Genomic DNA, 21,415 nt, shown 5'->3' on the forward strand with positions numbered 1-21,415 from the left:
GGAAACTTTGCCTATGGAAGCCTCTATGTACGCATGTAAAGTTAAGCTCTCTCTGAGAGGGAAATTCTTCCCAACACCCACATTCAGTTGACCGAGTTAATCAAAACCATGGATTTGTGAAACCAGCCACATGTATGGTTCACAAGATAACTGCAGCGCCCAGAACCCATTTGATTCAAACCAGAGTTCCAGATTGGTAAGTTTTTAAAGAATTTGAAACACCCCCTAACTCTAGTAGTGCTTACCAACAGCTCTTATCAAGGTTAGTACGCAACTGCATCTTCTCAGAGAAGGAAAAACTCGACCCAAAATCTCAATTTTTCCAGGTCGAGAGAGCCAGAACGCCATACTTCCAATGCCATTTGTCTATATCAGCACGCGCCAGATGTCATCTTCATGCTTGTCTTGAGTTCACAAATTGATAAAATCTTCTATAGTTTTCATTCCTGCAGGGCTCACCTGGACAACGAGTCCGCCATTCACCCCCCCGTCTTCAACTGACTTCCTTTGGCAAATTCAACTCGCCAAAATCAACCCCCACTTTGTTTTCACGCATGATGGATCAGTGACACGAGGGAAGTCCTTTAATGTGGTGACATGACACACCAATGCGACTCCGCGCCTGATTAAATCCTACCAATTGCGTCCGTCCTAGTGCCAATGCAATGACAACGATACAAATGAAACCCAATGTAGATGCCTTCCCGATTTAATAGCGCAGATTGCAATTGCAAATCGACTATTCCTCATCAGTAAATCTTTTGCAACAGTGCAATCTCCAGGTATATTTGGCCATGGAAAAACAAAATGTTTCTTCTTAAAATGAGTGAAATCATCCGCCCAGGTCATGTATGTATATAACAACTAACCAATTACGCATACTAAACTCACCAATTCGTCCTATGATTTGACCCCTACCCCAAAAAAGGAGAAAATTATCCAAAAAGCCATAAACCTATGGCAATTCAGTTTTAAACCTAGCCATAAACATTTTCACTTTTTGTCAAATATTTTCCAAATTATTCATCTCCCACGAAACAAACGGAGTCTTAGATTAGTTCATATCATCTTATATCACATCATGTATTCACTAGTCAAGCGATTTTCCTAGCCAATGCCAAAAAATATATATATAAATATATATATTGGATGAAACACCTTAAGCGAGTTTCGTCACAAGATAGTGATCCTATTTTTCAATTGCAAATCGGATGATTGAACATTGGATGGAAAGATGAGATAATTTCCATCCAAACCACAGCCGGATATCATCGATTGGAAGGATTCTTTTGACTCAATCTAATATAATAAAGGGATCCGATTTATAGTTTTTATCCATTCAATTTTGACTTGTTACGCAAAACTCAAAAGGTATATTTTTATCCATAGAAAGAAAATCCACATATTTTCCACCTAGGCGATATTAAAGCACCAAGCATCATAAACAAAGTCAGTTTGATTTTTCTTGGTCAAAATAGACTTGAGTTTTGGACTTTCAAAATGATCTAAATGAACCCTTCTTAATGACTTTCTTGTTTGAAACGGAAAATAGCGTGGCTTTTGAGGTATTGCACACATATATCTCTTTTCCATTTTTTGACCAAATTTTAAAAGCATTTATAGCATTTTTGCCTTTTTTGGAAGCTCGGTGCCATCTGTCTAATATGCCGAGCCAAGTGTGCAGCGACACCTTGGTTGACTAAAATAATCCATCTTTACGACAACTGAATTTTTGAAATTTTCCTTATAAATGCGCAGTTTCCAATTTAGCGAAGCTTTATCCTCATTTTCTGGCAAAGGGTTTGTCCAGTAACGTTTCTATTCCCAGAAACAATTTCTGTTCAAAAATAGTTTTTTCTATTTCTATTCCGTGGACGAGTTTCTGGACAAAAAAACACGTTTAGAAATTGTACAAAATTTCTATTCCCAGAGTAGAAAAAGAACAAAAATGCTTTTGGTAGGACACTAAAAATTTTTACTCCCAATTTTTTCATTTAATTATAAAATTATCGGTGGAGACTTAATAATTCATGTTTAGATAAAATTGGACTAGAAATATAATAATAATATATTATGATATAGAATTGGATGACCTTAATACAACCATAAAGAAAATTACTCCTTATAGACAAAGTAAATATCGGGTGGTGGAGGAAATTGTAGTTTAGGGTGAACGATTTTAGGATTTGGCGTTAGGGGTTAGGGTTTTAGGATTTCGATTTTAAGGTTTAGGGTTTGGGGTTTTAGATTTTGGATTTTATGGTTTAGGGTTTGAGGTTTAGGTTTTAGAGTTTCGGGTTAGTGTTTCAGGTTTCGGGTTTGGGTTTAGGGTTTTAGGGATTTGGGTATTGGGTATTGGGGTTTAGGATTTAGGGTTTAGGGTTTACAGTTTAGGGTTTAGGGTTCGAGGTTTTGTGGTTTACGTGTTAGGATTTAAGGTTTGGAATTATGATTTTAGGGATTAGGTTTTAGGGTTTCGGGTTTGAAGTTTTAGGGTTTAGGGTTTAGTGTTTTGAGATTGAGATTTTAGGGTTTGGGTTTAGGATTTGAGGTTTAGAAGGTTTAGGGTTTTAGGGATTTGGGGTTTTAGGGTATAGGGTTTCGAGTTTTCGATTTTAGTGTTATGGGTTTTAGGGTTTAGGTATTGAGGTTTAGGGTTTATGATTTGGGGTTTAGGGTTCAGTATGAGAATATCTTATGAAAGAGAGAAAGCTGAACTTATTTCTTTCTTGTTTCTTTTTTTGTTCCAAAAACATAAAAGAATATTTTTTTTAATTCTTATTTCTGTTACAAATCTATTCTCTGACCACTTTTCTGGTCTGGGGAATAAAAAAACTAACTGACATTACTAAACAGATTTCTATTCTTTTTCTATTCCGGAGAACAAAAAAATAGAAAAATAGAGAAACAAAACGTTACTAAACAGGCCCAAAGAAAGAAGCTTTATCCTCATTTCAATTTTATATAGGGGTACTCTTCCTTTTATTTCTCTTTTTTTTTCCCTAAACATAGTTTCTATTTTATTTTTCCATGTTTTACTTATTTTTCTATTTTTTTTTTGTCTGTCTTACTCTAACTCTCAACTCACTCTCAGACTTTTACCCTGCCTCTTGTAAGGCGTTGAAGTTGAAACCCACATTTGAAACTACATGTTTCCATCCCTAATCCCCTGAAAAAATGGAGATTCGGACTCCCTACCTCCACATTCTCAAGTAGGAAATGTGGCTACCGGCAAATCCCAGTGGTTTTGTTTTTCAAATTGAAAAGTGAAAAAGCATAGGCACAAGCCATTAATCAGGGCCACAAGTTCGGGCCTGGGCCAGGAATCCGAAAGGTCGGACCGCAATGGGCCTGACCGCAGCCCATTTAGGCTCGTCCGACTATCGAATTAACGTGGCAACATTTTGCAACATCAGAAAACCATCTTAGTATTGGCCCAAAACAAACGCTCGGCAGTAGAGTAACAGTCTCCGGAAATTTTGCTAATAGAAGCCTCCGATGTATGCACGTAAAGCTGCGGGTAATTCTTCCCAATACTCACATTTTAGCGGACCAAATCAATCAGAACTATTGATTTAAGTTACCACGTGTATAGTACACAAAATTAACAGTTATGAAACCGAATGACAAAAACACGGCAGGAGAATATGCCAACTAGGGGTGTAAACGGTTCAGTTCGGTTCGGTTTTCTTGAAAAACCGAACCGAACCGAACCGTTAAGGGTGCCTCCTTGAACCGAACCAAATAGGAACCGAACCGAATTGGAACCGAACCGATAAACCGATTTGGTTCGGTTTGGTTCGGTTTGGTTTCGGTTTGGTTTTCGGTTTCTTCTTATTTTATCTTTTTTCACACTTCTTCCCTTCCCCCTCCTCGTCTTCTTCTTCCGCTCTCTCTCTTCCCTTCTCTGCGAGACTGCTTCTTCTTTCTTCTTCCCGTCAAGAAGCAGGTCAATTGATGACCCACCACCGAAAGACCCCACCAGATCACCGGAGTCGGCCATGGACACTCGCCGAAGACCGAACTTCCGGCGACTGAACCCGCTCTAACAACAAAAAAGCGAGGACCGGGACTCGGACGACCCGTTTGGTTAATGGCGTCCATCGCAAACACCTCGGAGCCGCCGTCGCCGGCCCGGGTGGACTCGGTCTCGATGTCGGCATCGGCCGACGAGCTGACGGCCGAGGCCGTGAACAAGCGCTACAAGGGGCTTGTCATGCTACGGCCAAAGGCCGTCAAGGGGAAGGGCGCGTGGTACTGGGCGCACCTCGAGCCCATGCTCGTCCACAACGCCGACACTGGCCTCGCCAAGGCCGTGAAGCTCCGGCACTCCCTCTACGAGGCCGTCTTCTCCGCCTCCAACCCGTCACGGACCGCCTCCGAGCACCTCAAGCGCGGCACCTGGCCCAACTTCAAGAAGCCAGAGAGAAAAATGTGTTTCGTCACTTTTTGGGAGATGATAATGATGTGAGGGAAGAGAGAGAATAAAGCAGGAAAGAGAGAGAGAGAGAGGAGAGCAGTGAGAGTGCGAAGACAGAGGAAGAGAGAGAATAAAGTAAAAAAGTGAGAGAGAGAAAAGTCAGTGAGAGGTGAGCAGTAATGAACAGTGAGATTGAGGAGAGAGAGCGCGCGCGAAGGGAAGAAAACCACATTAAAAAACCGAAATCCGAACCGATTTGAACCGAACCGAACCAAATCATCATGTTAACCAAATTCATTTATTTATTATCCGAACCGAAACCGAACTGAACCGAAAATGCATGAATTTTCGGTTCGGTTCGGTTCGGTTCGTATCTCGGTTCGGTTTTTCGGTTTGGTTCTGACACCCCTAATGCCAACATATCTCGATCCCCAAGCAACTGGCTCTATGAAGGTGGTGCATTCTATTGGCTAAACCATTAGCATGCACAGACCATTAAGCCTCCTGTTCGACCATCGCAAAGCTCAGCAAGCTCAGGCGATACCGACTCCCCAAAGACAAAGGTCAGGACAGAGTCATGGCAGAACAGCTAATGCATTTCCCACACTGCTAAATGCGACGGCTCAATTATTAGGGACAATGTGACAAGGATACCATTGCGACATCCCAACAAAAACCAAGATATCAAAATGAATTAAGCGGTTACGAGGACTACAGCACCTTGGAATGTCGAAAGATATTGAACAAAGCAAGGAAAAAGAGAGCTTCTAGGGCTTTTCAATCCGCTATATCAGGCAAATAAAGATCAAATGACCATGTGCGTAACTAGGAAAACATGTCACTGCTTATAAATCCCCAAAATCCAACAGCTATGAAACATCAAAATCCGTCCGATAACTCCGGAGGAAGTATCTCAAAGACATGAGATGAATTTGCCTCTTCAAGTACGAGGAGCAGGCGGACCTCCAACACGAGGTCCCTGACCAGGCTGTCCGGGCTTTGGCGCATCATCCTGCAAAAGAAACATAGGAAACAAGCCTGAAGTCACGATCACAACAAAAACCTTAAAGAATAATGAATGACAAACAGTTGTGCGGTATTAAGCGGGAAAAGCAAACTTTTAAGACGTGTGAAAACTACTCAAGTAATAGCAGAGGAGCACAGGATCCCTGTCCAGTGCTGCCCACTCAATTCTAGTCGAAATGAGAAAGAACACCCAGCCGATCAGAATGCCAGACTGATTCTCATTTTCAAAGTAACTTCAAACTATGCAGAGTGCACATAAGAAATTATTCTCCCCGTTTAATCTCAAAAGCTCATCAGCTAAAAGTGTGAAGCAATCAACCATCAAAGAAATGATAGCCTTTCATATAGACAGAGACAATCAGACTATCAGTTATCAAATGATAGGGCAACACTCAACAGTGCTACGCAGCACACACATACTCATGGGGATTCTATGTCGAAGATACATTCTATCTTCAAGTGGTAAAAGGAGAATAGAGCATTCTCGATAGCTTTTCACTTGTCTTCTACGGAGTTTTCTTAGACAGCTTATGCCAAATAAGATTTAGCAGTTAACAAGCTATACACATCTTCGAGGTTTTCCAGTGAAAAAAAGGACAAACTGAAAGTTCATCAACACCACTATCATTCAGAAGCATAACAAGTCAATTTCTCTTAGAATCATCTATCTAACACAAGCAAGAAGATCCTAAAATAAACAGGACCAGCCAATTCCTAACAAAACCACAGAACCACCATTCACTTTCATCATCAACGCCGGTGACAAAATCAACAACGAATCCAAGCCGCCACCGAAATAGACGAGCAGAACTTAAACGGATGCTAAGCCTAACAAGTCAGATCAACATACCCTGCGCCTGATGAAGCGCTGTGGAGGCTGACGGTTCCTCCTGTCGGTGCGGGAACGAACCCTCACGACGTGCGAGTGAATCGCGCAGGACACGCAGTACTGCATCTTGGCGTACAGCTTGGGAAGAGTGTAGGCTGCATCCAAGGAACACCATCCCCATTAGGCACACGCAGCTCCCACAAAATAAAATTCAAATCTCCATAAACAAAATCCTAAATCGAAAGTTTAAGGAAGAAAGAACAGAGAGCATGATATATATTACTCTCGTAGACGCAGGCCTCCTGGACATCCCTAACCGCAGCTTGCTCGACGATGTTCCTCACCAGAAACCTCTTGATCGCCTTGTCCTATTTCCACACACGACAATCCAATTCAATAACACCTAATCCGCATGAGTTTCAACCGTCTCGAGGATACGATTCCACCGAACGGCGACGAACTCCGATCGACTCCGCCACCGAACGCGAGAGAGAGAGAGAGAGAGAGAGAGAGAGAGAGAGAGAGAGAGAGAGAGAGAAACGTGGAAATGGCGGACGGAGAGGAGCGAACGTACCTTGGGGCAGCACTTGCCGCAGTTGGAGCAGCGGATGAACTTGACGTGGCCGCGGCCGTGCTTGTTGCGGCCGCCGTTCCTGCGCTTGAAGGTCTGCGAAACACAACAACAACAACAGAGAGCAGCAGCGGATGATCGTCCGATGAGACATCAAATCGGAATCGAGAAACGCGAATGGAAAAGGGCGGCGCGGAACCGCCAGGCCGAAACGGAGGGGCGATCCGGGAGGAGGTGTCGGGTCTCACCATGCTTGACGCTGCTGTGCTCGGCGGCGGCGCTGCTGCTGCTGGTGGCTGTGGAGCGAGGACCTCCCTCGATGAGCTGCGCACGAGTGATGATTGAGTGACCGTAGTCTCTTCGCTAGGGTTTTCTATTGGTTTTATACGGCCCGGTATGAGCTCAGGGAGGAGGAGCCTCGGTGTTCGGGCCGTTGGGCCCGGAGCCTTGTAATGGGCCCGATCACTGGGCCCGGTGGGGATGGCCTCGATGGGCCCACCATGAGACGGTTGTGATTGGTCGGGCGGGCCGGACCGAGCCCGATACATGACGGGATCGAGCGGATCCGACCCGAGAATCGCATCCAGGCTCGATCCAACAGCCACAGACCAACGTCACCTTTACTAGAACTAGCTTTATAACGATTAGAGCCGATTCAACTTAGGCCACGCTTTTTCCACTCCTAATTTGGCTAAAACACTCCCCAACAAAGTGTTTGGACTATTTCACCCATTGTGGGTCCCACCTTTCAACATCTTAAACCTTTCTCTCCGTGTCTTTTTTTGGTTTTTTTTGCGGGTTCCACTTTCCTTCCTCTTCATCCCCACCTTTCAGCATCTTTCTCTCTTTGATATTTTCTTGGTCTAATTGGTGGTTGTGCAACATATGGAAGCCCTTCTCTGTTCAAAACCAACCCAATATAATACAGAGCAGGGATTCAACTAGACTTTGCACCGATACCAATAGACTTTACTAGCTAATATGCGAAAATGCATTTGGTGTGCCCATTTGTTTTTATCAAGAACCGCAAATAAAATGGTAAAAAGTTTCAATAAACCTACTGAAATGAGAACAAAATTGAAATTTATTGGATAAAAACCTTTCATCCTTTACTGAGTCCGAACCACAACTAGACTAATATGTGCATCTTCAAATCATTGTACTAAACAAATTGAAGAAAAGAAAGAGGCCAATGGAAACTAATTCGAGGAAATTTTCGATGAAAAGAATACTCAAAATTCACTCAAAAAATCAAATGCATGCTCTATCCGCACAGGGTCAAAAAAATCACTAGGTTCAATCGTTAGAAGTTAATGGGATGATAAACCTTTTTTCACTTGGTGCAAGCAAAACTCTTTAGGATTGGAAAAGACCTACTTTTCTCTTTCCACCCTTCCCCATTAAATTTCAAAGACTTCAACTAATAGAATCCCCGGAGTGAGAGAAACGCAGCAATGCCAAAAGGCCTCGCTAATGATCATCTTTAATCTTTAATCAGATTCAACAGTAAATGAAGAATGAATCAACACCTACTTTTCCTAGACATAAAAAAAAAGAGACCAAAGAAGAAAAAGAAGAAAAAACACCTTCAGACTTTATTAATCTGAACCCATCACAAGGAAAATTATCACATTACTCAACATTAACCAACACTTCGAATTTAATCAATTTATCTAGCACCCATCGTGAAAAACTACGCAAAAACCATCTCAAACATCAAAGAGATAGAGAGAAGGGTGAAGATAAATGAAAGTGGGACCGGCAAAAAAAGATTCCAAGAAAAAGGACACTAAGAGAATGCAGAGGATGCTGAGAGACGGGACCCACAATGGATAATATGGTCAAAATAGTTTATTGAGGAGTGTTTTAGCCAAATTAGGAGTGGAAAAAGCGCGGTCCTTCAGCTTTGCACGAGAATCGCATCTTGCGTTTGTTCACGGTGTAATGTACAGTCCATTAGTTGTGGTGATCTCGCCCTCCGGTCCAGTTGTAGGATCTAGAAGGTAGCTTTGAAGTTTCAAAAATTGAGATTGGTCCCGACAAGGGTAGGTTAGTCACTTTCACTTACCTTTAACTTGTGCACTTTTCATACTCAACACCCATCCAACAAAAGTTCTTGCACTTTTTGGATGATGCTTATTTATCCTACAATACCGAGAATCGCAATTGCTTCCCTGACAAGATGGTGTGCTCCGTAGTTCTTGTGGCGTCCAATCTGTTTTCAATTTTGTGAATGTTGGCACATCGTGGAAATATTTCAGGACACGAATTGTTTGATCTCCACCTCCTTCAAAGAATTCAATTCTTTTAACTGCGGATAACTCTCAACGCTCCACGATAACGTAGCTGAAGATGCCTCAGATTTTTATTTAATTTTCATTTTGCTCGACTAAGAGATGAATTTGACACTTCCCAATTGCTTTATCTTTATATTTGTTCTGTACTGCCATTTTATTGCTCTACCATTTGGTATTTGTCTCGCTTGTAAATAAGGTTTTTCCGACCCCCCAAAAAAATAGGGAAATGTTTTAGTAAAATTTTTCTTTTTAATCAATTAAAAAAATGAAACACAGAAAGAAAAGAAATCCCGAGTAGACTCTGAAATAGGACCGGACCGAAAAGGTCGATTCTGAGGTAGATTTGAGATTCCAAAAACTGAGAGCCGAAACCTACTTTAACCTGAAACCGCTCGTCCCTACAATTAGCAATACTATTGGATACTAGAGATATCATTTGATATTAAACATCCCAGTATCGTTGAATAATGCACGATTTACCATATTTCGCAACCACAGAGATCAACGAAGAGGGGAAAAAGCCTCAGATTTATTTCAGCACCTTTCACTCATGATGCGAATATGAGATACAACAGTAGCTAAATACACCTCGTTGGATTTCCCTAAGCTGTTCATGAGCTTTATTTCATTTTCACGACAAAGATTAGATGGTTGAGAGCCCGACTTCCCGTTGCTCAAGGGCATTCTTTCTCGTACACTTCACTGGCGTATTTCCAGTTAATCACTTTCCATATGTTGTTCAGATAATCGGGCTTCACATTCTTGTACTGCAACAAAGAGAGAAAAACAGAGATGCGCAGAGATAAGACTCGGAGTAAAGATTACGATTCGACAATATAATCCGTGCAGTTCTCTGCTTAAGCCAAGCAAAAGATTGGGCATTCGACTTCGAGAAATGCAAATAAGTACCACTCACAAAGTGCAACCATCCACCGTGCAAGTTCACTTGATAGACTGAAAAACGCTTTACACGGCGGATTCACACACCAGCCATACCGATTCATCATCTCAACTTCCGATAGGAACATGTGCGGGCATAATGTGTCATCTCAGGGAGGAGCAAGACGTGTAACTCACACAAGTTGAGTCATGCATTCATTTATGTAAAGAACTATAAGATATCAACATAGCATCGAAGAGAGTTAGTACATAGCTCTAAGCAACACATCTAGCCCAGTCAAAATGTCTCGAGCACCGCCAATTATGTTGTGCAGAGTAACCACAAGGCCAAATATCGTAGAGTTACCTGCAGATAGTATGCATGCTCCCATACATCTATACCAATCAAAGGAACTAGATTGGCTCCTTTGGTTACCAGCGGATCCTGAAAAGAAGTTCAAATCACCATGAAAACCAGCCACTAATCTTCCCGTTACACAGCTCTACAAGCATTCGATGAAATAATACTCGAGCGCACAAATTTGCCAAAAGAACTTGAGTGCCTGGATCAGGACATCAGGACACAATATACATTATACAGTCATGCTCATGCCACTGTGACCTTTGACCTCCATTGCCTCGACAAATTTGGAGAAACTGCCGGCATATAGATTGAAAAACCGCAGACATCCTAAAAAAAACCACACTAGACTTTTAAATACCTAAAGCCCCAATGACCTCCGATGAGAACCATTGCCCATTCCCTCTCAAATGATGCTAGCATGCCCTATATTCAGATACCATACTTTGACTAAGAAACACAAAAGAACAATAAGGAGCACTGGCAAGATTTATTTGTTTTCCATGAACAATTTAGAACATTAGTTGTGTAGACAACGTCCTGGGTAGGTGTGAAAATCTGACCTGATTTGCAGTTGTTTCCACCACGAGTTTCTTGAACTCCTTATCCAGACCAAGCCACTGCACGAGACAAATGTGGATAGGATCAATGGATATGAGCTCAATTAATAGACGACCATCATGCTAACAACTATCGACAAGTACAATGTGCAAACTGTGCAACTGAAAGCCATACCACCCATCCGGAGCCCTGTAAAGCAGCACCTTCTGCATTCATTTTCTGCACAAGTGCTTCTAAAGAGCCAAAATCTGTGTCAATGGCCCAACCTAGCGAACCTTTTGGTGGCTCCCCACCTCCTTCCTGCAAGGGATAAGACATTAGCTCCAAGAATAGTAAATACTGAGAACGAATTTATTCTAAGATATACACTTACATGAATGGGACTAAGATTTTTCCAGAAAATCGAGTGGTTGACGTGACCTGAAAATTATCATGTCAAAGTTAAAAGCGACCCCGAACTACAATCCATAGATGAATATAAACTAAACAGGTTTACTACAGTCGCTTTGTGGAGGTTGCATACAGAAGTCACAGCTCAGGTCTAGATGACAAGTGGAAAACTGTATATCACCCTGAGAAGGACATCTACAAATCGGTAATATCCCAGCTATGGTTCGAAGAAACGGTGTCGCGTAATGCAAAGTCCAGTTTGCAATCTTTTCTCCACGGAAATAAAAAAAATTACAGAACAATCGGCTCCCTCTCGCACGCACTGATCTGTATGTTCTCCTCAATAGTAACAGCAGTCTTTGCCCATTGCACTACACAATCTACTAAACAACTCATCTTCAACTAAACAGCTCAGCACGGTCTGACTATGCCCATATTATTGTTTCATCCTACTTCACGTCATACGATTGTCGCTCACAGGCTCAACTAGCTTGCACCCCCATATCTATGGTTCATTTAGCTACAATGTTCCAAACAAAATACTATAAAGTTCAACACTTTGATGTGAGAATGGGAACACCGTGAGAAGATCTGCCTATCTACTCAGACTTAGAGATTCCTAAAATACCTTTCTTCTCCACCCCAACATAATCGAGCCATATCACTCAGTTCATTGTTTTTATCCTTTTTGTTCAGGTATCCAACTTCCACAAACAGAGCCAAATGAACTCTCTCGCTCTCTGTCTCTCTCTATCTCTCTCCCTCTCGTCCATTTCACCAGCTCCCAGCCCCCCATCGATCAACATAGCTATATGACACCACGCACGAAGCTCAAATTACCGACAGTAAGCGTAACCGAGCAGAACCACCTGGAATTGGAAAAAGAAGAAAAGAAACGAGCGAAGAACATCGACGGAGAGAATCGTCACCTCCGCCGTTGAACTTGAGGGCGCTCTGCAGCTTGACGACCGCCGGCGCATCGCCCTTGGCCACGGCCTCCTCCAGCTGCTCGATGGCCTTGTTGTAGTTCGTCACGTAGGTCTGGTGGTGCTTCTGGTGGTGCAGCTGCATGATCTCGGCGCTGACGGCCGGCTCCAGAGCGCCGTAGTCGTAGGGGAGATCGGGGAGCGAGAACGTCACGAGGCCGCGGTACGCGGCGGCGGCGGCAACGGTGGCGGCGAGCCTAGCCTCGGCGCGGAGGCCGGAGCCGAGCGCGGCCAGGGTCCTCCGGGACACGATGGCGCGGAGAGCCATGGGAGGGGTCGGAATCGATCGGATTTGCGGGGCGAAGAGGGAGGGAGAGGAGAGGGAGGGAGCGGGGAGGGAATGCGAGGTGTGGAGAGAGGAGGAGGAGGAGGAGGAGTAAATAAGGGAGGCGGGAGGTGCGCTTCCATGGCGGATTGGGGGATTCCAGGTGCGGTACTCGGGAAGGGAAAACCACTGCTGCCGCTGGTGGTGCCACTGTTCGGCGACGGCGACAGGTGCCGCGCCGCTCCTTCGTGTTGCGTTTCGCCACCAAAAGGAACTTTGATTTATCTTCTTAAATATTGCTACGGATTATTCTTCTTCTTCTTTTTTTTTTTTTAATCGATATGTTTACTTTGACTTGCTAGTGCTCAAAGCTTGGATGAGAACAACCGATTGAATAATACCAAATATTTCAACATCGATTTGCGCGATTTAGGCTTTTTTTTTTTCAAATGAATAATTTGAAAAATATTTTCTTAAAAATTATCGTCTGTATCGCATACAAAAATGAATATATAAAAATAATTTTCATCACTCATGAAAATTTGGAAACATAAACTGTTATCGATAATAAAAATATTTCTCGTTAACTAAGTATTTCAATTGATACAAGCGATTATTTTTTAAATCGCTCATTTCTGCGAAATAAACGGAGCTTTATTTTCATTACAATGTGATTTAATGTACAATAAGAGTACAAGTGGGAAAGAATAAAAAAAACCATAAGATTAAAGCACCGATTCCTCTATACTCGACAACAATTTATGTCAAAATACCTTCGTGAACGGAGAAAATATTTACATTTTATTCATTTTTAGTAAGTGATTATATTTAGGAAAAATACTTTCAGAATCATTTATTTACCGCGAGACATACGCACCTTGAATAATATTTTTAATTATAGTGCTAAAGCATTTAACGAAATTATTTGATTTCTTCCTAGTAGAATAATAGGGATCTACCCTTCACATGAAAATATATGCATTTCCGCATCATTTTTTCTTTCAAAAAAAGAAAAAAAATACAATTAAGTCTATTGTTATGAATTAGTTACACGTGATTTAACATACCAACATTCAAATGTTTTTTAAATGGTTGTTTCGGATTAAACAAAAATTGAATTTTAAAAGCCACAAAAGTTTAGAAAAATAAAAACGAAGACGAAAAATTATGCAGTCTTTTTTTTTTTTAAGAGTAGACCTATCAAAATTTGTCATTGACAAATTTCTTAACTCATATTTGATAGGTTGAGTTGATGCATGAGTTAGTTATTTAGTAAATAGTTAATACCACGAAAAACTCCAAACTTGTACATTTGTGACAGATTGATCTCAAACTAATTTTTAGGTCACCAAAAACCCAATCGGTATATTTGTGACAAATTTACCCCAAATTGATATAGATTTATATGTGTCTCCAACTCAGCAATTTTACGACCAACGGAAAGTAAATATGTCATCTTGGTACCAATGTAGGATTTTTTGTAACTCAAAAATTAGTTTGGAGTAAATCTTTCACAGCTATACCGATTTAGGTTTTTGGTGATTCAAAAATTAGTTTGTGATAAAATTATTATAGGTGTACCAATTTACGTCTAAATAAAAGAGTGAAAAAAACAAGTCATAAACTAGTTTAGAATGATAAACTCCGAACTAATGTGAGTGACAGCTATGACTCTCTCTTCATTTTCTCTTGTGATCGCTCACTCCGCACTCTCGCTTTGATTAAATATGAAAATGTTTTAGCAACACTAATCAAGTCGTATATAAGTCATTAAATTTATTTGCATGAAAAGGTTTATTTGGGTCGAAAATAATCCGACCCGATTTAAACCCGACCCGATCCACCGCGTGACACGTCAGTTGATGAGTCCCAAATTGATTAAGACCGCTTTTAGCTGGCAAATGGAGAGAGATGACAGCAACTTCTAACGAGGGCCCACTCGTCCTGTCCAATGAAATCCGGCCACGGGTGTGTGCCTTGCCGCATACGATCTCTCTCTCGCATGCCCAATCTCCATCCCGTCGCGCGACCGGCTAACGACCCCCCGCGACGAAAAAACCGCTCGCTCCGTCGTCGTCGTCGTCGTCGTCGTCTCGCCCGGGACGAAGAATCGCTGCTCGGAGAACACGCTTCGCTCCGATCGGACTCGATCGCCGGGGAGGGGTTCCGGGTTCGCCGGAGCGGAGATCGATCGCGCGGATTTTAGCTCCCGGATCCCGAGCCACCCTCTTTCATGCGCGCGTTCTCCCGAGGTTCGTTCCTTCCTTCCTTCGTTCACCTCTCTCTTCCGTTGATCTTTGACCTTTCCGTGCCGATTCGGGGTGCGGGAGCTCTGGTTGGGCCGGTGCGGTGCTCGGATGCTAATCGCCTGCGGTTTGGGGGTGCTGTGGATGCGGCAGGGTGTTGATCGATGGAGAATTCGGCGGATGTTTGCGACCGGGAGGAAGCGTCGGCGGCGTCGTCGGCGTCGTCGTCGTTGACTCCGGCCAGCTCAGATTACCGATTGTTCGGTCGGCAATCCACCATCCACCAATGTATGGGCGGTGGAATAGGTATACGTTCGTTGAGCTTCTTCTTCTTGCTTTCTGTACGCTTGTTTCCTACTTCGGATCGTTGTTCATAATTGTCGAGGAAAGGGTATATGGTAAATTAGTAGTGCGCTAGGGAAAGTGGTTTCTATTTGGATATGCTGCTATCTACCCATTACAGTACACGGTCATTCTCGTTGTTTTCGAAGGTGGTTTCTGCGCTTGCATATGCTCTTATTGTCTTGCTCATTTGGTCAATTGTTTGATGCATGTCGATGAAGCGGTCTTTGCACGGAAGGAACTTGATTCTTATCCATTAGTTGGGTTATCGCCTTTCCTGTCGGCTCTTCTGCCGAAAGTTCGGTCAAATGGCTAGTTTTAAGCAGTTCTTTCTTCCTCTTCGCTTTTTTCTTATTCTAAATTGTACAAGCCAGATAGTAGGTCCAAAATGGGGGAATGGTGAAGTCATATAGCTATTGGGTTTGGAGATCTGTAGACTCTATATAGCTATACCCTTTTTTTTAAACAAAAGATTTCTGTTCCTCGATCTAGAACCTGTTTCACCCTTTGATTACTGGATTCGTGCGTGAATTCCATCTTCTGTTGGAAAATTCTAGGTGGCTTGGTTATAAGATGCTTGTGACTCCTTCCTGAGGAAGTTTAATTTGTCATGAAGCATGTCGTTTCCCTGTTTGATCAGTGATTTGTTGTCAAAAGAAGTGTATGATTTTGGCAAATTAAGATACTTTACCGTAACTTTATTGAACCCGGTAAAGCATTATCTTTTTCTGCATGCTCATTTTTCATGGTACAGTTTTACTGAAGACTTAAATTCTTCTGCTCCCTCAGCTGCTGATGTTCTATTGTGGAGGCGGCGGCATGTTTCTTTCGGCATCATTGTTGTTGCGACAGTTGCTTGGGTTATCTTTGAAAGATCAGGATTGTCATTCCTGTCAATTTGTTCAGATGTCTTTCTGCTACTAATCATATCACTGTTCATTCATGCCAATTATGCTGTTTTACGGAATAGGTATGAACATCATACTCTCCTTTTAATGGTTACACTGAAACCATTATTGTTAATTACTTTTTCATTTCCAAGCAGACCGCTACCAGAATTATCTGAGCTAGTTTTCTCAGAGGAGATGGTTACCAATGTTGCAGCTTCTTTTCGGGTCAAAATCAATAGCCTGCTGCTTATGGCTCACGACATCACTCTTGGAAAAGATTTTAGACTATTTTTTCAGGTATACTGAGCTGATGTATGTGAACTTATGGATGTTAGGGGTGATGAAAAAAATAACTCATTAGTCCTTCTACTGTGGGAATTTTTTTTTCCCTACAAAAAAGAATTGAAAAATACTCATGGTAATTATTAGAGTGGACAAAATTAGTAGTATTGTCCGTGAACGTGTTGAGCAATATAATAGAGAAGTAGAGATTGTAAATATCGGTATCATAACGCAAGTGAGCGATGACATTGATTGTAGTTATGGTTTTGATGAAGTAACAGCGGGTGAAATAGTAGAATTTGAAGAGGGCACAATAGTGATTGCTCTGGAATTAAATTATGTGGGTACAACAATGAATGACAGTTTGATGATACAAGAGCGAAGTTCTGGATAAGCAATAAGAAGAATTGCTCATATACTGGTGAGTGAGGCTTATTTGGGTTATGTTATAAATGCCTTAGCCAATCCTATTGATGGTCGAGTGAAGGGAACCGCATGTTTGATATTAATGAGGCATCAATTGTAGCAAAATTAATGCATCGCGAATTGGACACATAAGATAAGGAAGTTGCTATAAACTAATCGAATTTCCATAGTAGAAGTTCTTGTACAGTTAGTTTCCCTTTCCTTCCATTTTATGTTGCCACTCTGTTATCAGGTCTCATAGGTCAATCCAAACCACTATACATTCTTTTCTCTGCTGCATCGTGTGCCTATCCAGTTATAGTCCTCTCACTGACCTTTAGTTTACTTGACAGGTGGTTGTCTGTCTGTGGCTTATATCAGCAATTGGTAGCTTCTTCTCTTTCTTCACACTCGCTTATATAGGTATGCCTATTCCTCTGATTGAGTGCAGGATATGAGCAGTCATAGTCTGTCATGTGCCAATTCCATTTTTGCTTTGGTCCTCGTTTGTTGATACATTTTGATCAAATTTGTGTTTTCCCTGGTTCCCCTGGAACTGTACTTTATTTTGTGGAACTAGCTCGTGACTTGCATTAGGGGTGAATGAGGTTTCAAGGGTTCTGCCCTCCATAGACTCTTGCCTACGGCGTCTTGAATTTCACCCAGTTCATTATCATTGTCCTTACAAATCCATAATCCGTATCAATGTTTCTCATATCATATGTTCCCATGCAGTCTGTCTACTTTCTTGGACACACGACCTCTGTATGACTTGCATAATCTGATTTTTTATTTATCCAACAGATTGGCTTATTTCCGGTGTTTTGCTTAAATTGGTGATAGGTACTATAATATCCGTCACAGTTCCTGCGCTGTACAGCAGGTATGAGAAACATGTGGATAGGTTTTGTGGAATGCTCCATAGAAACTTTTCGAGGCATTACAAAGTAGTAGATGAGAGTTTTATCAGCAAGCTCCCAAGAAGTTTATCCAAGGACAAAAATATGTGAAGCTGAAGTTGAGTCCAAACATCTGCCAAGCCATCCATGCCAAGAGCTTACTTCAAAATTTAGGTGGTGTTTTGCGGATTAAGGCTCCATCATTTCAACGGGGAGCAAAATGTCACGTCAATGTTGTTTGCCACGAAGATGCCTCTGGCTGTTCCCTGGGACTTCATTTCATTAACCTCGGTTTTTCCTTGTCCTATAAGAATGCGATCGGATAGCAGCAGAAGCAGCAGTGTCAACCGCTTGTCTGAACTTAGAAATACCGTTCATCGACTTCACAAGTGACCGACCAATTGTTTGTACTTGATGATTTCATCATTCCAACATGTTTACACGCAGTCCTCTTGCTCTTTGGTGAATGAATGTTTCCACACGAGTCCTCTATTGTTGGTGATAAATGCTTCGATCGGTGGCCATTTTTAGTTATAAGTATTGCAAGGTCAGATGATCGAAATTCCAAGGCGCAAAATCTTTTCTGGTTTCTCATCGTTAAGGGAGATGGGTCGGAAAACTTCGTTGGATATTACGAAACTGGATAATTAAGCACAACCGATTTAATATATAAGTAATCAAGGTAAAGTAAAAATGAGATCAAGGAACTGATGCTGGAGGAGTAAATATGTGAGAGGAATATGATCACTCCCAGCTCTCAAGGTTGCTATGTTCTTCTTTATAGGAGAACAAGCGAAGTTTACCCAACAGTCCCCCCATTGATGTCTTTCTCGCCTCTTCGAACACCCACTCAAAGAGCTCCAGACAAGAAAAGGATGCTTTTAGGTTTCTTTTCACAAATATAATCTCTCCTACTCCATTCAGTGATATATTAAGTAACCACTGGTTTGGTAATCATAACTGGCAACTTTCAACAATGAGCACCTTCGCTGGGTGCAGAATGTAGGAACAGAGGCGGTCTTTATGTAGGTTGCCCACTGCGTATCCAATTCTTTTCATTACCAAATAGGAAAACAACAATATCAGAGCCGCAAAGATATCGTCGAATAGGCTTTAATGTCAGTTCTTTCACGTGATAGAGAAAAATTCAACTGTACGGAACATACCACAATTTATCTCATCCATCTTATGCAAAGGCCACAGCATAACAATCTGGACTAGTCGAAGAAGTGACCGTTCGGCCAGCCAAGAAACAGAAAAAAGTTTCGTTCACAAGTTCACCGTTATCACCAGCTTAATCGTTCTTATTATGATAATATCGGCATTTCGCATTTGTCTCGTTCAGTAGATTAGAGACAACAGCACCACAGCTGGTGAATATCTACTGCTGAAGCAATTCCTTTGCCTTGCTCAACCAAGCATTGTAAATATCATCTGAAAAGAGAACAAAATGTACCTGCAAAAGAAACGGTCAGTCTCTTCCATGATTGTTGTGGAGTTTACTGACTACCGCAAGGGTAAGTATTATTGCATGAAGCCAGAAAGATTGCACTAACCTGATCTTAGACAAAAGGCTGAGAAAGGAATAGACTGCTCTATACTATACAATAACTATCCAAAATGCTGGTTGAACATTTTTTAAAAGTGCAACTGACGATATCTCACAGGGGACTAGTAAAGAAGCACTGCCGAGTGCTACTTTGCATTTTGAAATCAGTAAGATATGGTAAGGACCTCCATTCAACTAGGAAGTTGATGGGCTGAGTAATAGATTAAAACCTACCTCTTTCAAGCCATCAGAGGATTCTTTAAGCGTAGAGATAGCTATTGTGGCAGCCTCATCGTATGGATATCTGGAAAAATAAGATCAGAAGTAGTAATAGATTAGAAAACACAAGCGATTGGTCAGGCATTTTCTGTTTCTCACTAACTCAACACTCACACATAAAGACGCACACATACACAAGAAAGAAATACAAGCATTCCTCTTTTTTGCCATAAAGTCTCATACGCATTCTAATTTTTAACACGTGAAACATATAGCTAAAACTTTGGATCAAAGTTAAGCACCTAAAGAAGATTAATCAATATATTTTCACTGGCGACCACATAGATGCAACCATTGTGAACTTAAGAAGTTGAAGTTTATTATAATTGCCAACTTACCCATAAACTCCGCAGGATATAGCAGGAAATGCAACGTGCTGAAGCTTCTTTTCTTTGGCCACCATCAAGCTGTTCCTGTAATAACACGTGCAAAATGATTAGCACTCTATCAGAAATGGGGCAAAGAACTGAATGAATAGAAATTCCCTGCAAGATACCTGTAAGCATTCCTCAGGGATGCTTGGGGATTACTATCGGCATCATAGATTGGGCCAACTGTGTGGATCACATGGGATGCTGGCAACCTAAAGCCTCTGTTTGAAAAGTGTTGGATAATCAGACAACAAACAGATAAAGTATGACAGATAAAGTACGACAGACCTCATTAATTTGACTTATTAATAATTGACGAGCGATAGGTTATTGTTCTGCCGAAACTACAGTATGCAGATTATGCAGGAAAAGCTTACGCAGTAATTCTTGCTTCTCCTGTGGGGCAGCGGATCCCTGGACGTACTTCGGGGACCTTATAACAAGCTTCTAGGAGTTCTGGTCCGGCAGCTCTATGTATGGCTAACCGGAAAAAATCATTTAAAAAAACAGGAAATCATATAGTTCAATGTAAAACCAATGATACACAAGTTAGCCAAGTTAAAAGAGAGATAACCTCCATCTGCACCACCGCCTCCAAGCATTCGCTCATTTGCCGGATTAACCTGCAGAAAAACATCCACCCTTCAACATCAACTCACTCCTCAACATAATTTCCAAGAGATCCATCATCGTATAACGTCGGGGACTCATTCGATCCATTGTGCTCACATCAGCTTTGTTTAAAACTTCACAATGAAGAGTTAGGCACAGTCCGGACAGGACAGACTTTCCCGAGACTGAAGTCAACACGACGCATCATGAAATCAACTTATGCAACTCGAAGGCTTAAATTCCTTCAAAGCCTCGATTCTGTATGAAGCCCAAAAGACTCGATACTTCAATCAAGCCGAATAAGTTTCATACAGTCTATGCGAACCTAACTCTCCAGAAGTCAAACTACAAACTCAAGAATCACCCAAACGATGAAACCAGAACAAATAACAAACACCCACATGGTTTAACCAAAAAACAAAAGAAAAGATCAAACCGAGAGAGAGAGAACACTGACAATGGCATCGGAAGAGCCATCGACGGACCACTTGGTGATGTCCCCCTTCTGGATGACGAGAGCGGAGGTCGGTGAGAGAGAGAAACTGATCAATTTCTGAGCCTCCGCATAGCTTCCTTGACTCGACATCCTCGCGAACTCGGCTCTCGCAGCAGCGAAGCGAGACAAATTCAGGGTTTGAAGAAAGATGGGTTTTTGATGATGGTGAAGCCTGATCGGATTTGAGCAGGGAGAGGAGCAGGCGGACGCTCTTGTCGTGGTGGTGGGTCTGAGAAATGGAGCTCCAAATGTCGCTCTACAGAGACTGTTGCTCCTCATTTGTATTGGCTAGCGGAGCAAGAAAAGTTCGATGCTTTAAGGTTTTTCTAGATTTTCTAGCTACGTGTCGAGGAATATATTCAACGAAACCTCGTAGTACATCATTTGCTAAGATTTTGATTTCCCAACGAAAGATTTTCTCCAGTAACTTGTCGTCGAATGATCTTGATTGCTAAGATA

General features: G+C 41.9%; 4 protein-coding genes across 4 annotated transcripts; 1 reads left to right on the forward strand and 3 right to left on the reverse strand.

The window, feature by feature from the left end:
* Positions 1–5,084: 5,084 nt before the first annotated feature.
* Positions 5,085–7,202, reverse strand: LOC115663800 (40S ribosomal protein S26-1-like). The gene is made up of 5 exons (XM_030585796.2): positions 7,095–7,202; positions 6,850–6,942; positions 6,559–6,643; positions 6,297–6,430; positions 5,085–5,432 (listed from the first exon to the last, which is right to left on the reverse strand). Exons 1-5 carry the CDS (start codon positions 7,095–7,097, stop codon positions 5,361–5,363), a joined length of 387 nt encoding a protein of 128 aa, XP_030441656.1. The 5' UTR covers positions 7,098–7,202; the 3' UTR covers positions 5,085–5,360.
* Positions 7,203–9,653: 2,451 nt separating this feature from the next.
* On the reverse strand, positions 9,654–12,858 carry LOC115663622 (superoxide dismutase [Mn], mitochondrial-like). Its single transcript, XM_030585634.2, has 6 exons — positions 12,264–12,858; positions 11,318–11,364; positions 11,119–11,244; positions 10,947–11,003; positions 10,390–10,467; positions 9,654–9,910 (listed from the first exon to the last, which is right to left on the reverse strand). The coding sequence occupies exons 1-6, from the start codon at positions 12,586–12,588 to the stop codon at positions 9,818–9,820; spliced, it is 726 nt and encodes a 241-aa protein (XP_030441494.1). The 5' UTR covers positions 12,589–12,858; the 3' UTR covers positions 9,654–9,817.
* A 1,741-nt stretch (positions 12,859–14,599) lies between these two features.
* Positions 14,600–18,131, forward strand: LOC115663706 (reticulon-like protein B16). Its single transcript, XM_030585720.1, has 6 exons — positions 14,600–14,837; positions 14,985–15,137; positions 15,963–16,143; positions 16,219–16,360; positions 17,104–17,173; positions 17,594–18,131. Exons 2-6 carry the CDS (start codon positions 14,996–14,998, stop codon positions 17,758–17,760), a joined length of 702 nt encoding a protein of 233 aa, XP_030441580.1. The 5' UTR covers positions 14,600–14,837; positions 14,985–14,995; the 3' UTR covers positions 17,761–18,131.
* Positions 18,132–18,761: 630 nt separating this feature from the next.
* Positions 18,762–21,284, reverse strand: LOC115663435 (uncharacterized). The gene is made up of 7 exons (XM_030585463.2): positions 20,918–21,284; positions 20,423–20,471; positions 20,226–20,328; positions 19,974–20,069; positions 19,816–19,890; positions 19,433–19,502; positions 18,762–19,105 (listed from the first exon to the last, which is right to left on the reverse strand). The coding sequence occupies exons 1-7, from the start codon at positions 21,233–21,235 to the stop codon at positions 19,031–19,033; spliced, it is 786 nt and encodes a 261-aa protein (XP_030441323.1). The 5' UTR covers positions 21,236–21,284; the 3' UTR covers positions 18,762–19,030.
* Between the last annotated feature and the right edge of the window lie 131 nt (positions 21,285–21,415).

Source organism: Syzygium oleosum, unplaced genomic scaffold (assembly GCF_021117445.2).
Source record: "Syzygium oleosum isolate NSW1041296 unplaced genomic scaffold, Sole_v2.1 Sole_v2.07, whole genome shotgun sequence".
NCBI classification, from domain to species: Eukaryota; Viridiplantae; Streptophyta; class Magnoliopsida; order Myrtales; family Myrtaceae; genus Syzygium; species Syzygium oleosum.

Coding starts and splice junctions, on each gene's coding strand:
- LOC115663800 (XM_030585796.2), bottom strand. Junction 6,644..6,849: donor GCGGCAAGTGCTGCCCCAAG/GTACGTTCGCTC, acceptor GTGTGGAAATAG/GACAAGGCGATCAAGAGGTT. Junction 6,431..6,558: donor GGAGGCCTGCGTCTACGAGA/GTAATATATATC, acceptor CCTTGGATGCAG/CCTACACTCTTCCCAAGCTG.
- LOC115663622 (XM_030585634.2), bottom strand. CDS start 12,588: ATGGCTCTCCGCGCCATCGTGTCCCGGAGGACCCTGGCCGCGCTCGGC. Junction 11,245..11,317: donor AAAATCTTAGTCCCATTCAT/GTAAGTGTATAT, acceptor TATCCCTTGCAG/GAAGGAGGTGGGGAGCCACC. Junction 11,004..11,118: donor TACAGGGCTCCGGATGGGTG/GTATGGCTTTCA, acceptor TGTCTCGTGCAG/TGGCTTGGTCTGGATAAGGA.
- LOC115663706 (XM_030585720.1), top strand. CDS start 14,996: ATGGAGAATTCGGCGGATGTTTGCGACCGGGAGGAAGCGTCGGCGGCG. Junction 16,144..16,218: donor TATGCTGTTTTACGGAATAG/GTATGAACATCA, acceptor ATTTCCAAGCAG/ACCGCTACCAGAATTATCTG. Junction 16,361..17,103: donor ATTTTAGACTATTTTTTCAG/GTATACTGAGCT, acceptor TTTACTTGACAG/GTGGTTGTCTGTCTGTGGCT.
- LOC115663435 (XM_030585463.2), bottom strand. CDS start 21,235: ATGAGGAGCAACAGTCTCTGTAGAGCGACATTTGGAGCTCCATTTCTC. Junction 20,329..20,422: donor AGGCGGTGGTGCAGATGGAG/GTTATCTCTCTT, acceptor TTTTCCGGTTAG/CCATACATAGAGCTGCCGGA. Junction 20,070..20,225: donor GGAGAAGCAAGAATTACTGC/GTAAGCTTTTCC, acceptor CTTTTCAAACAG/AGGCTTTAGGTTGCCAGCAT.